The sequence below is a fragment of the Rhinatrema bivittatum genome, chromosome 2 (genome assembly GCF_901001135.1).
Source record: "Rhinatrema bivittatum chromosome 2, aRhiBiv1.1, whole genome shotgun sequence".
NCBI lineage: Eukaryota > Metazoa > Chordata > Amphibia > Gymnophiona > Rhinatrematidae > Rhinatrema > Rhinatrema bivittatum.
The window spans coordinates 530,708,811-530,724,277 of NC_042616.1; the positions used below are offsets into that span (position 1 = coordinate 530,708,811).

Sequence of the window (15,467 nt, forward strand, 5' to 3'; positions counted from 1 at the left end):
GTCTATAGACTTACTGGATCACCCCTGGAGCTCATTTTTAAAAACGGTTGTTACATTGGTCTTCAGGTGTTGTAGTTGTTTTAAATGATAGGATACAGATTAATAGCAACAGGTGTGCAGTTTCATGTTTGAGTTCTTTCAGGACTCGGGTGAATGCCATCCGGTCCTGGTGACTTCTTTATTAAGGCCTGATATACAATACCTTTTCTCCCATTTTGTGTCTATAGGAAAAATGCTTAGTAAATGAGGTCCTTATTTATTAAAAATATTTCTTTCCCATCTATCTACAAGTCTGTGTTATTCCTTCATTTGTCAATTTGATCTATTATATTCTCCATTGTCATAGAGATTTGTTTTAATTGCTTAGAATATTAATCATTAAAGAATGTTTTAGATGTGGGCATGTTCCCAATATTCTTCTCAGTAAAGACCAAAGCAAAGAATTCATTTAGTTTTTCTTTTATTTCTTTTTGTTACGTAGACAGCCTCTAAAGGCCTTGCATTCTGTTGTGTAAGGAGTGTTTTAGTGTGCCCTTGGGCCTCAGCCTGACCCCAGACGGATCCAGGATCGAACCGAGGGTTGACTGCGTGTTCCACCATGGCTAATGGTCTGACCCTCTGCCAGGCCTGCAAGCTCCCAAGACCAACAACAGATGATGTTGGAATGTGAATGGTCCTTAGACCATTCCGAGCCCTTTCAGACCTGCTGCGTGGAACAGCATGGAGCAGCAGGCCTGGCCTGAGGTTGAGGGCAGACGGGCCTTGACACTAAGACATGACAGCAGGATCGATGCAACGGCATCGCGGCGAAGACATGACAGCAGGATCGATGCAATGGCATTGCGGACGAAGACTTGACACCAAAGCTGATGCGAAGACATCACGGACCAATGGTCGATGCGACGGCATCCCGGACCAGGGTCGATGCGACGACATCAGGAACAAGCATGATACCAAGAGTGATGCAACGGCATCCAGGACGAGACGAGGAACTGACGAAGTCCAGACAAGACGAGACGCTGGGCCGAAGGACATTGGCATTGTCTCTCAGGGTGCCCTACTCAGACCACCCGTGGGACTGAGTTGCGGACCACCCTGTCCCACTGCGCGCCCTACACAGCCTGAGGAGGCTGGTCATGGACCATGCTGGGAGCGGGACGAGTGCAGGGAAGGATCCAGTCGAAACAGAACTCAGACGACGGAGCCAATGTCATCCGAAGCTCCACCAACGGCTGGCAGGACATGACAGCTCAGGAGCACAGGACACCAGTCCACCTGTAGGCTAGTCCACACTCGGGCACACATCATCCGAGGGACCCCCGGCCTAACAGGTACCAAAAGGCTCAAGAGCGCTGAAGATGAAGACATAGGAGCAAGCCATCAAGGAACCTGGAACATCAGGAAACAGAAGACCAAGACGAGACACCAGGACACCTGGACGGGGACCTCAGGCACGAACATGACTTGGCATGACGAGACGAAACAACAAGAACTCCATGGAGAAGACAAGAAGACCTGACGGAGCTCTGGCAAGCAGGAACCTCCAGAGTGAAGCAACTCCGATGCAAGGCAAAGACGGACTGACGGAGCAGCCCTTTTATGGGGCTGAAGCAGGAAGTCCACTCCCTAGGGTAGGGCCAGCACACTTCCTGTGTCTGGCCCTTTAAATGTAGCAGAGAGGCGCGCGCCGGCGCCTAAGGAGAGCAGGAAGAGCTGGGCAGGACCGCGGACAGCAGCCTGCACCGTCTCACAGCATGCAGAAGGGGCAGGCTGGCCTGAGATGCAGGCCCGAAGACGGCAGCGACTCCAGCTGCTGCAGGCAGCCTCGAGGGCGGCTCCAGTCGCCAGGAAAGACAGAGGCTTTTGCGGCCTCCAGCCGCGAGGATGGGGTGACGTCGGCGGCGGCTCTGGGCCGCGATGGAAGGCAGCAAAGTCTGCGGCTCCGGTCGCGGTGAAGAGGGCGAAGCAGGGCTGCCTCCGGGCCACAGAAGGAACTTCAGTCTGCGGCTCCAGCCACACCGGGAGGCCAGACATCGGCGACACCAGCCGCGTCGGGTGAATAAAGCAGCGTGGGTAAGTGAGCCTGCTCGCGGGGAGACCTGCGGGCAGCGTTCATAACACTTTTTCCTCCCTGAGCACTCTTTTACCGCTTGGTTATCTAGCGGTCCAACTGACTCCTTCACAGGCTTTTTGCTTCAAATGTGCTTGAAAAAGGTTTTAAATCCAAATCTGTTTATTTTGAGAAAGAAAATAAGACCTACAACATAGCACATAATTGCTCTTTTTATATACCATGTCACCAATAAAAACTACACACATTACAATAATCTATTTTGCATTATAATATCATGCTTCCCTTTTTCCACCCCCATAATCCTTCACGCTCCACCCCTACCATAGAATAAACATTGTAACATGCCTTCTCTTCTTTATCAAAAATAAGAAATCCATTAAGTATTAAGAATTACATTTTTTGACTTTTGCCATAAATAGGGGTCCCATATATCCAACATCAATTTCTTCTTCCTAGGCAGCTCTCTCTACCATCCAACAATTTCAAGAGAGGAAGATTATATGTTGAATAACTCCATCGTGTCACCGAAAGAGCATCTGTCGACTACCAGCAGTTCTATATGGTGTTCTTAGCAAACAAGAACACTTTGGGCCAGATTTTAAAACTTATGCGGAGGCGTAGATTTGTTCGCGCAACCCGGCGCGAACAAATCTACGCTCGATTTTATAACATGCGCGCGCTGCCGCGCGCATGTTATAAAATCCAGGGTTGGCACGCGCAAGGGGGTGCATATATGTGCACCTTGCGTGCGCCGAGCCCCCGATGGCTTTCCCTGTTCCCTCCAAGGCCGCTCCAAAATCAGAGCGGCCTTGGAGGGAACTTTTTCTCAGGCCCCTCCCACCTTCCCCTCCCTTCCCCTATCTAACCCACCCCCCAGCCCTAACTAAATCCCCCCTACCTTTATTGAAAAAGTTATGCCTGTCTGAGGCAGGCATAACTTGCGCACGCCAATGCGCCATGCCCCGGCATAGGCCCCTGTGCCGGAGCACTCGACCCCACCCCTGGACCGCCGCCACGCTCAAGCCATGCCCCTAGACTGCCCCGATCTGCCCCTTTTTGCAAGCCCTGGGACATACGCGCGTCCTGGGGCTTGTGCATGCCGCCAAGCCTATGCAAAATAGGCTCGATGCGCGCAGGGGTAAATTTTCTCGGGTTACACGCGTATGTTACGCGCGTAGCCTTTCAAAATCTGGCCCTTTATGACTCCATATCCTCTTCCATTTAGATTGAGGAAAATAAAGCTGACTTGGCCTCAAAAGGAATCTTAAAAATGAAGAACACTCTGATGAAATTAAAAATTCCTTTCCAAAAATGGGGTATAAATCCAGAAGTCCAAAAAGATTAGCTTAAAGATCCAATTTCTTTGTTACTTTTAATAAAAACTTTGGACTACATAATCTTAGCCAAATAAGCTTGTCTCTGTGAAAAATAAAATCTGGACAAAAATTTGTATTGTGTATCTCGTAACATAATATTACAAGTAAATTGATTTATTTGAGTGAAACAATTAAGAAATCTATCTAATGGAAACTGGATTAGGAGTTCTTGGTTCTACTTACCTAAAACAATATTACAATGCCATGCTCTTTCCAAAGAAAATAATTTCTGCTAAATATATTTTGTCTACTCAGACTCTCTCAATCAAACACTTCAGTGAAAGCTTCCCATTTTGAGGCTAACACAGCCACTGCCAAGCTTTGTTCAATATTTCTCAAAATAACTGCTAATATGATGTAAATACTTATTATACTACCAAAAGGACATCACATTCACAGGAAACATCTATTTATTTAAATGTGAATGGAGACCTCATATAGAATACCGAGAGATACCTTGTTATAACGGTCAGGTATTTAACTGTGTGGATACTTTGTAATCACCACTACAGACAAGTCAATCTTTCGTGACTATATTAAAATTGAAAAGACTAAATATTTAAACGATCAAAACATTTAAAAAAAAAAAGTTTGCGTATGGAGACCAATGATTATACAAAATAATATAGTTTTCGTAAATCTCTAAACACAGAATCGCTTCTGATCTCGCTCACCGACTCCATCATTGTAAACATGGACAAAAAACAATCGCACCTACTGATTCTTCTTGATCTCTCGGCAGCCTTTGATACGGTCAACCATTCTATTATGCTAAACCGACTTGAGGATATTGGCATCTCTGGTTCTGCCCTGGACTGGTTCCGTTCATTCTTTAGCAATAGATCATTCAAGATTAAAATCAATAATAAACAATCACACCCCAATTAGTTCCAACTTGGGTGTCCCACAAGGTTCTGCCCTTTCACCAACCCTCTTTAACATATACCTGCTTCCCCTCTGCCTACTCCTCACCAAGCTGAAAATCAAGCATTACATATATGCGGATGATATCCAAATTCTCATCCCCATAAAGAAATAGTTTAAAAAATCCCTTATCTTTTGGGACAGTTGCTTCCAGGAAATCAGCTCACTCCTCTTTAAGCTTAACCTAGTCATCAACAAAGACAAGACCGAATTCCTAATTATCTCTCAAGATGATAACCCCCTGAAAAAGGAGACAGTCTATCACCCAGATGTTCAGCCTCAGGTTAATAGCCACTATCAACCTAACTTCCCTTCAACAATGCCAGATAACATCAAACATACCTCTTACGTAAGAGATCTTGGCACCCTACTGGACAACCAGCTGAACCTCAAAAGGTTTGTCAACAATACGACGAAGGAGTGCTTTTTCAAATTACAAGTCCTTAAAAAACTTAAACCTCTCCTGCACTTCTATGATTTCCGACTGGTTCTGCAATCAATCATTCTCACCAAAATTGATTATTGTAACTCGTTGTTGCTAGGGCTCCCGGCTGTCACCATTAAGCCTCTACAGATGTTACAAAACGCAGCCGCCAGGATTTTAACGAACTCAAAATGGAGGGATCACATCACACCCATCCTTTACAACCTTCACTGGCTCCCTATCAAATATAGAATCCTCTACAAAGTGCTGACCATCATGCACAAAACTCTTTACAAGCTTGCCCCTATCGATCTCACCTTCCAAGTTCGCACTAAAAACTCTGCTAGACCAATGAGAAGAGCATATCGAGGCACTCTCTTCATCCCTCAAGGTAAAACATCTCTAAAGAGCAGGGCTTTCTCTACCGCTGGTCCCACTCAATGGAACACTCTCCCACCAGACCTCCGACAGGACCCTTGCCCCATCTCCTTCAAGAAAAAACTAAAAACATGGTTATTCAACCTTGCTTTTCCAGAACTCTCATTTTAGCTAACACATGCTCTCCATTTCTCGCAACATATCCCTCCTCATTTCTCTTCACAATTATGATTTGGTTTATTATAAGTTCTCTTTCATTTTTCACTTTTTTTCTCTAACTCACGTTACCTTGAAGAAACCCTCAGATACCCTTTAATCTTTTTCTGCCTAATGGATCCAAGTTCAATTCAATTGGATCGACCGTTTATTGTGACTTTTATTACTATGTAATGCTAATTGTTTTCCTGGTCAATTTACTTTATGACTATGTTACCCAGAGTTTTTCTTGTACGTTAATGGTTCCATGTACCGCCTACAGGCAAGTTCTTTGTTCAATGTAAACCGGTTTGATTTGTATCTAATGCAAGAAGATCGGTATATAAAAACTAAAAATAAATAAATAAATAGAACGCTCTTTAGAAACTATTATTTTACAAACATTTGAGTCTGAATACCTATTCTTAACAAAGCCCACTTGTTCATAAGATAGTAACTCCCACAGTACCTTGGGAAAGATGATCTTCCATAACTTTTAACAGTTTAGCATGAAAATGTATTAATGAGATAGGTCTATAAAAACCCATCAACACAGATCCCTGCCTTTTTCGGATGAACTGTAATTACTGGGTTATTGGCACCATAGGTATAACCTCCTGTCTCTAATAAATAGTTGAAAACCTGACCCATATGTAAAGAAAGCTCAAAAAACAATTGGGTACTGGAGTCTTATATAATATAGATGTTTCGATGGCAAAATACATTTCTTCCAATTTTAAAGGGGCATTAAGAAAATGCTCCTGGTCAAAAGATAACTTAGGTAAGGGTAAAGAACTGAGATACTCAGAGATTCCTCCCATATCACTTGGCTCTGTCTTATATAGCTGGGTATAATATTCATAAAAAATCTTTAAAATTTCCTTAATAGAGTTCACTAGATGTCCCTTATCTTTCAAAACTGCTATATGATTTATTCCTGACTAAGTTCTGGTGATATAAGCCAGCATTCTTCTGGGTTTGTTTCCAAATGTGAAAAATGTACATTTATGATACAATAAACTCTTTTTAGTTTTTTGGTGTATTAGTGTGTTGAGTGACTTGCTAACAATTGTGATCTATTTCCTTGAGAGGGATCTTTCCGAAAACAGAGCTTATGGATCTTTAAAGTTCTCTCCAAAGTTAAAATATGTCTAGACATCACTTTCTTTCTTCTTACTGTATATGCAACAATTTTCCCTTGTAAACCAGCCTTTGCAGTCTCCCAATATAAAAGAGGAGTTTGTTGATGGGCCTTATTAGTCACAGCATAATCTTTCCATTTCCCTATTAAATATTCTTTGAATTGCTCATCAAAACAAAAATAAGAAGGGAATTTCCATTTCATTACCTGATCTGCTTCCATATACCTTTCCAGCTCCATCCAAACTGGAGAATGGTCTGAAATTTCTATACGACCAATTTCAGTCCCAACCACTTTAGCAAAATGGAATCTGGAAAACAACAAATGATCCAACCTAGCTTGAGAATCATGGGCTCTAGAAAAGTGTGTATAAGTCCTTTTCAACAGGGTGAAGACTTTACCACACAAAGGGCCAGATTTTTGTAGGTACGCGCAGGCGTAGATTTGTGCGTGCAACCCGGCGCATTTTATAAAATCTGGGGTCGGCGCGCGCAAGGGGGTACACACTTGTGCACCATGCATGTGCCGAGCCCTAGGGGAGCCCCGATAACTTTCCCCATTCCCTCAGAGGCCACTCCGAAATCGAAATCGGAGCGGCCTCGGAGGGAACTTTCCTTCCGCTCCCCCCCACCTTCCCCTCCCTTCCTCTATCTAACCTGCCCCCCAGCCCTACCTAAATCCCCCCTACCTTTATTTTCTTATTTACGCCTGCATCTGGGCAGGCATAGGTTGCGTGCGCCAGCCAAGTGCCTGTGCGCGATCCCCCAGCACAGCCACTGTGCCGGAGGCCTCGGTCCCGCCCCTGCCCCCCCCCCCCCCCGCCCCTTTTTTCAAGCCCCAGGACATATGCGCGTCCCGGGGCTTGTGCGCGTCACCGGGCCTATGCAAAATAGGCTCGGCACGCACAGCAGCGAGTTTAAAAGGGTTGCGCGTATATTATGCGCGTAACCCTTTTATAATCCACCCCAAAGCAATTTATTTATTTATTTAAAGGTTTTTATATACCGATTGCCGTTTGCCAGATGTTCACACTGGAAAGGTATCCCCCTCGTGGAATCAAATGAATGTACAATCCTAGCTGGTAACTTATCTATAATGCCATCTGAAATACAGTTAGTCTCCTCTGAGTATCTTAGGTATATGACTATATTTAGACAACAGATTTACCATCTTACTGAAGAATCCATGCCAATAAGCGAAGAAGGAGAGTGTTGCCAAAATGAGAAATATACAGACAGACTCCAGCAATCAGGAGACTTAGTCTCTGGAAGCCCCCTTCCTCATGGGTATGATTAGGGTCCTTCATTTTTAGTTTAAACTGATTTTCACCCAAATTCAGGATGATTATAGATCAGTTCCATTGCTGCAGGTGCAGTGTCTCAAGGCCTCCATCTATTGAAAGAAGCCAGTACCTGCAGTGTTTCAAGTCCTCTCCCCCCCCCCCACACACACACACTAGTGCTGTTATCATGGAGCTTCAAGTCCCATCTCCCCCTCTCCCCAGGCAGCCAAGGTGCCTGCTGCTTGGTGCTGCCACTGTAGCATTTGAAGTAGGCCATTCCCACCAGAAGCACTTCCAGCAGGCTCCCTGCCCTGCACAAAAGCAGAAGTACAGTGCTGCAGAGCGCAGGAACCTCAGTAAGCATGCTGCTGATGGAAAGAGAAGTCTGGAACCACCACTAGTAAGAATGAATACTGTTGTGATGCGGAGGCGAGGGGAGAGGGAGATTCATAAGAACATAAGACTTACCATACTTGGTCAGACCAAAGGTCCATCAGGCCAACAGTGGCCAAGCCAGGTCACAAGTATCTGACAGGATCCCAAGAGGTAGATAGATTCCAAGCTGCTTATCCCATGAATAAGCAGTGGATTTCTGTAACTCTACATTAATAAAGGTTAATGGTCTTCCTCCAGGAACTTGTCCAAACCTTTTTTAAATGCAGCTACACTAATAGCTTTCAACACATCCTCTGGCAGTGAATTCCAGAACTTAATTATGCATTGAGTAAAAATAAATATGTTCTCTTATTAGTTTTAAATGTATTACCTAGTAAATTCATTGTGTCCCCCTGGTCTTTGTACTTTTCAAAAAAGTAAACAACTGATTAATATTTACTTGTTCCATTCCACTCATTTTATAGACCACTATCATATCTCCCCTCAGTTGTCTCTTCTCCAAGCTGAAGAGTCCTAACCTCTTTAACATTTCTTCATCGGGGAATTGCTCCATCTCCTTTATCATTTTAGTTGCCCTTCTCTGTACCTTTTCTAATTTTGCGATGTCTTTTTTGAGATGTGGTGACCAGAACTGCACACAATACTCCAGGTGCAGTAACACCATGGAGCGATACAGAGGCATTATGATATTCTCTGTTTATTCTCCATTCCTTTCCTAATAATCTCTAGCATTTTGTTTGCTTTCTTGGCTGCTGCTACAATCTAAGCAGAATATTTCAATGTATTTTCAATGTTGACACCTAGATCCTTTTCCTGAATGGAAACCCCTAATGTGGAACTTGTATTATGTAGCTATAATTTGGGTTACTCTGCCCTAATTGCATCACTTTACACTTGTCCATATTAAATTTAATTTGCCATTTGCATGCCCAGTCTCCCAGTTTTGCAATGTCCTCTTGAAATTTCTCATAATCCTCTTGCAATTTAACAACTTTGAATAATTTTGTCTCATCGGCAAATTTTACCACTTCACTTGTTGTTCCCATTTCCAGGTCATTTATAAATATATTAAAAAGCAGTGGTTCCAGAACAGATTCCTGGAACACTCCACTATTCACTTTTCTCCACTGGAAAAATTTACCAATTAGACCTACTCTCTGGTTTTTTTTTTATCTTTTAACCAGTTCTCAAACTATAATAGGACACTGCCCCCTATCCCATGACTTTTTTAATTTCCTAAGAAGTTTCTCGTGAGGGATTTTGTCAAATGCTTTTTGGAATTCCAGATACACTGTATCAACTGGCTCACCTTTATCCTCATATTTATGTACGCTCTCAAAAAAATGTAGCAAATTTGCGAGGCAAGACTTCCCTTGGCTAAATCCATGTTTGCTTTGTCCTATTAAACTATGCTTATCTATATGTTCAGCAATTTTGTTCTTTATGATAGTTTCTACCATTTTGCCTGGCACAGACATCAGACTCACTGGTCTATAGTTTCCTGGATCACCTCCTGATCCCTTTTTAAAAACTGTCATTACATAGCAACTCTCCAGTCTTCATACTATAGATAATGTTACTGATAGTTTACAAATTTCCAATAGCAGGTCCACAATTTCATTTCTCAGTTCTTTCAGCACTCTGGTATGTATACCATCTGGTCCAGGTGATTTGCTACTCTTTAGTTTGTCAATTTGCCCTTCCAGGTTCACTAAGATTTGTGTCAGTTCTTCTGAATCTTCACCTTTGAATATCTTTTCTGATTATGGGTATATATCTTATATATTCTCAGGGGTGTGGAGAGAGATAGGAAGGAGATGGGGTAGAGACAGGGATGCTGCTGCGTGGATGAGCGGGAGAATCTGCTCAATATTGTTTTATTATCCTGGCTTCTGTCCATTTAACCAGAAACATAATGAGTCATTTTTCCACTGATTTTCTCCTGTTTTTATTCTGGTCATAATACACCCTGATAAATTCCTGGGAAAATTAAAAAAAAAAAAACAAACAAACCCCGAAAATTAAGGTCCCTAGCTATGCTCAACCAAGAGGACTTTTGCCCCAGGAGCAGTCATTTCCTCTTCACAATTCCAGCTTATTGGGTCTAGACCAAGCCTCACTTCACAGCACGGGATGTCTGTCTACCATCTGCTGGAGACAAATTTCTTGTGAGGCTAGCACGAGATCCTATAATGGGAGATGTCAGCAAACCTGTTATTTTCTGTTTCTATCTGCTGGTAGGAGAATATAAACAATGCATCTGGACTGGTCTAGCTGTATGAAAAGGAAATATTTCTGATAGAGGATGTGATACATTTTGCTCCTAATATTGGTTTGAGAAAGAAATACATGCTAACATAACTATAGATAAGGTTAAAAATCTATTTCAAGGAATGCCTAATTTAAAACTTTATGTAATTCAAATTAACAGATTCTCAGCCTCATCACTTATTACTCATCTTGGTAATGAAAATAATAATAAAAAAAAATCCAACTCAAACTAATTAGATTTTGTTCAGGAAAGCTTAATTTGTAATGTTACAACATGACAGGTCAACAAAAATTGATCTGAAGTTTTATCAGAAGCATTAATAATTTAATTGCAAATCACATTCTGCAGAGCCTAATTTGCCATTCTGATGCTTCACAATAAACTGCATTTACATGTAAATTATATTCAAATAATTATTTCTGTAAGTGCAAGTGGTTCATTGAGAAAAGACATACAGTGTCTGATTGCATAACATCTATCAATTTTTTATTCACAGAGTTAAAAGCAGATAGCAGGTTTAGAAATGAAATCTGTACATACATATTCTATATTCTTCACTATGGTTTTCCTCAAAAAAGACACTTCAAAAAGACATCCGAAGTTTTATTTACAGGTAGCCAAAATTTCTTATGTTCTTATGTAATAAAAAAACATCCTCACAGAAAAAATAGGACTGGGAATGATCTCAGGTTTAACCAACACCACACATTCATACTCTAAGACAGAATTCACTGCTCTCATATCATCCCAAACATTTAACTTATTCAGTTTAAAGACATCCCATGATGATTTCAATAGCTCCCTAAGTAACTTGTTCCAATATTTGATTATCCTTGCAGCTAGAAAGTCCTTCCAAATATCTAACCTAAATCTCCCTTGCTGTAAACCCCCATCACTTCTTACCCTTTTTTTAGTGGATACAGTTTACTATCCTCATTGTAACCTTCCTTTATGTATTTGAAGACTTATAAGTCACACTTTACTCCTCTTTTCCAGGCGAAAAACCCCCTAACTTTTTTTTAACCTATATTCATTGGTATATTCATTCAGTCTAATTTATTGCTCCCCTCTAGCTTTTCTCTAATTTCTCCATATCATTTAGAAATATCGGGCTCCAAAACAGGAAACAGCACTTCAAAAAGGGCTTTATCAATATTTTATAGAAGAATTACTTCGTGTCTTATGTGTAACACCACTGTTAATACTGTAACATTCTTTTTAATAGTACTACATTAACGCATATTTAGATATGTTCACATGAATCATTACGGGGTAATTTTCTAACATCATGCATAAGTTAGTCAGCAAATTATATTTGCTGCAATCATGTATGTCAATTGTATTTGTTGCAATTATGTATGTTTGCTTGTACATTGCCTAGTGCTTTGGTAATAGGTGATTTATAAATCCATAATAATGATAAAGAAAAAGATAAAGCAAATATGCACATAAGTTACATTAATTTTCAAAGCAGAATTTAGGCACATAAATCTGCCTTGAAACTCATCCTTGTAAAACCATGTGCACATAATTATAAATTTTATTTACAGAAAGTATTTACATGCATACGTTTATAATCAAAACGTATGTGTGTTAAGTCCCAACTCTCCCCTGACCCTGGAAAGTTTCTCCCTATGCACATAAAAATACACACATTCAATGTGTAGGCACATAATGTTTCAAGCGCATTGGTTGTCCCTTTTTTTTTAAATGACCATTACTGCGGGTAAAGTATTGCTTCCCATAGAAGTTCCTTTGAAAATTATGCATCTCGTGTCAACACCGTAGTAAATGAAAAGGTTAAAACCAGAAAATAGGCAGATATATTTTATCTTTTACATTTTAGATGGCTAGACACGGTGATACTAATTTTGAGATACTCTTTGTACAGAAATGTTTGGCAAACAAAATGATAAAAATCACCAAATTGGCCAATGTCTTCCTTACAATTCTTAAATGATCAACCATGGAAAACAAATTAAAATCTTAACATTAAATTTTTAATGTTATATAATATCACCCTAAGGGCTGACTGACTTCCAGTATATCATAAATCTAAAAGTACGTGTGTTAAGAAAAAAAAATCATTCTTTGGACACCTTATCTGTATTCACAAGAATGTTTGAGGCTACCTTACTTATGAGAGGGCAGAGGCCAAGCTTATTTCGTCTACTTAACAACAATAAAAACACATTGGACAATCTATTGCATAATATCATTAAGAAGCCACAAATCTCACTAATAATCTGCTACAATTATCTTTTAAAATAAAACAAGTGATAACATTTGTAAACTTGATGAAGGAATACTAATTAGATATTAGTGTTTTTCTTTCAGGTGATTGTTTCCAAATAGCAATAACTCTCCCTTCCCCTCTCCATTGTTTCCTAATAATTTACTGTGCCGCAAAAAACTAACATTTAGTAACATAGTAACAGTCAGCAGAGAATGACCAAATGATCCATCCAGTCTGCCCTGCAAGCTGCACATGGTGGCAACTGCCACTCCTTGCAGATCACCTCCAGGCCCTCTGTCAAGAGCAACAACCAACACTCCATGCACGTTACACCCATTCTTCCTCTTGTCCCCAATAGCATTAGTGGAATTGACTTTCTGGAAATGAAGGGTTAAAAATGTAATGATCAGTTGATTTATTTTTTTTAAATAAATCAACTGATCATTGCTAAAATACTGCCAAATAATGGGGAAAAAAATGCCATGTGAAAATTACTAAAAAATAAACTTACTGGTCTGAAAATAAAAATGTCTTGATTTCTGGATACGAGGTGGGAACTTTTTGCAATACAAGTGGCAGTTTCCAATTTATCACCTGTGAGCATCCATATCTGTAAAATAAAAATTCTCTTGTTAATTTCACTGTTGAATATTAAGAACCTTGTTTTCAAATAACAATCTGTATGCAGAGTTTTTTTTTTTTTTCCATCAGTCATCCTTTGGTTGGTTGCTTAATTATATTTAAATTATTTCTTACAAACTAGCTCACAGCAATTTTCAAAGATCACATAAAACAAAGAAAGTACAAAACAGGTATATATCTGTCTATCTATATACATACATATAGTCCTCTTGAATCTGTGCATCAGTTCCATGTAAACATCTTAAAAAAATTGTTTCATATAAAACACTTCCTCCCAGCCCTTAGTTATAAAAATACAGAAATTACAGTAAAGAAACAGACCTGTAAATCTCAATTTATAATGTTAAGATTACTTACCTGGTAATCTCCTTTTCCTTAGTGTATGCAGATGGACTCAAAACAAATGGGTATAGTGTGCTCGTGCTAGCAGTTGGAGACGGATCTGACGTCAGCACGGGTACATATACCCCCATAGAAAGTAAAGCAATTCAGTAATCTTCCTGGCAAAGCTGTTATAGCTATATGTGTACTGACCGATCGATTAATCAGCAGGATTACCCTGACCAATTGATGGTAGCTGGAGACCGCCAGTGTTCTCAACCGGAAGGCGTTGACACCCGGCAGGGTGGAAGCCCTATTATAAGCAAAACATGGCTTACCGTGAGTCAGCGAATCCCCCTGTATACCGGCAGCCGGGCGGGATGCTGAGTCCATCTGCATACACTAAGGAAAAGGAGATTACCAGGTAAGTAATCTTAACATTTCTTAGCGTGTAGCAGATGGACTCAAAACAAATGGGATGTACAAAAGCTACTCCCGGACTGGGCGGGAGGCTGCCCAAGGACCGTGTAGGATCGCCCTCGCAAATGCGTTGTCCTCCCTGGCCTGAACGTCCAGACGGTAGAATCTGGAGAAGGTATGGAGGGAGTACCACGTCGCCGCTTTGCATATCTCTGCAGGCGACAGCAGCTTAGCTTCTGCCCAAGAGACTGATTGTGCTCTGGTAGAATGAGCCTTGACCTGTAGAGGCGGTGGTTTTCCCGCCTCTACGTAGGCTGCCTTGATAACTTCTTTAATCCAGCGGGCGATGGTCGGCCGTGAGGCCGCTTCCCCTTGCTTCTTCCCGCTGTGCAGGACGAACAGGTGGTCCGTCTTTCGTACTGCTTTTGACATTTCCAGGTATCTGGACAGTAGTCTACCGATGTCGAGATGATGTAGTATTCAACCTTCTTCCGATTTCTTCAAACCTTCCGTGGTAGGCAAGGATATGGTTTGGTTGAGGTGAAAGTGTGAGACCACTTTGGGTAAAAAGGAAGGAACTGTATGAAGATGGATGGCCTCTGGAGTAATTCTGAGGAATGGATCACGACAGGATAGTGCTTGTAGCTCTGAGATGCGGCGTGCTGAACACACAGCCAGCATGAACACCATCTTCAAGGTCAATAAACGGAGCGACAGGCCTCGAAGGGGCCTGAAGGCTGATCCCGCTAGAAATTCCAACACTAGGTTGAGGTTCCACAAGGGCAATGGCCACTTCAGTGGCGGGCGAATGTGCTTGACTCCTTTCAGGAAACGTGAAACGTCTGGGTGCTTGGCAATGGTAGTGCCATCACTCCTGGGACCGTAGCAAGACATTGCTGCTACCTGAACCTTGATGGAGCTGAGGGACAAACCCTTCTGAAGTCCCTCCTGCAGGAAGTCCAAAATGATAGGAATCTTTGCGGTATGCGAATTGGTGCTGTGAGAATCGCACCAGGCTTCAAAAATTCTCCAGATCCTGATATATGTTAGTGATGTGGAGAACTTGCGTGCTCGGAGGAGTGTATCTATCACCGGCTCCGAATATCCTCTTTTCTTCAGTCTAGCCCTCTCAATGGCCAGACCGTAAGAGAGAATTGAGCTGGATCCTCGTGGAGAATGGGGCCTTGCCGTAGCAGGTCCCGGTATGGAGGCAGAGGAAGAGGATTCCCTGCCAGTAGTCTTCTCATGTCTGCGTACCAGGGTCTTCTTGGCCAGTCCGGGGCCACTAGAAGAACTAGACCTCTGTGTCGCTGAATCCTGAGAACAATGGCGCCCAACAGGGGCCATGGAGGAAATGCATATAGTAGGGTCCCCTGAGGCCACGGC

The 15,467-nt window shown here is 41.7% G+C and overlaps 1 protein-coding gene across 1 annotated transcript in view; it reads right to left on the bottom strand.

Moving 5' to 3' along the window:
* ATP9B (ATPase phospholipid transporting 9B (putative)) overlaps positions 1–15,467 on the bottom strand; it is a 1,157,977-nt gene that overhangs the window by 76,208 nt on the left and 1,066,302 nt on the right. The window contains exon 21 of the mRNA XM_029590836.1: positions 13,210–13,308. Within this exon, the coding sequence (XP_029446696.1) occupies positions 13,210–13,308 (99 nt within the window). The remainder of the gene's footprint in view (positions 1–13,209; positions 13,309–15,467) is intronic.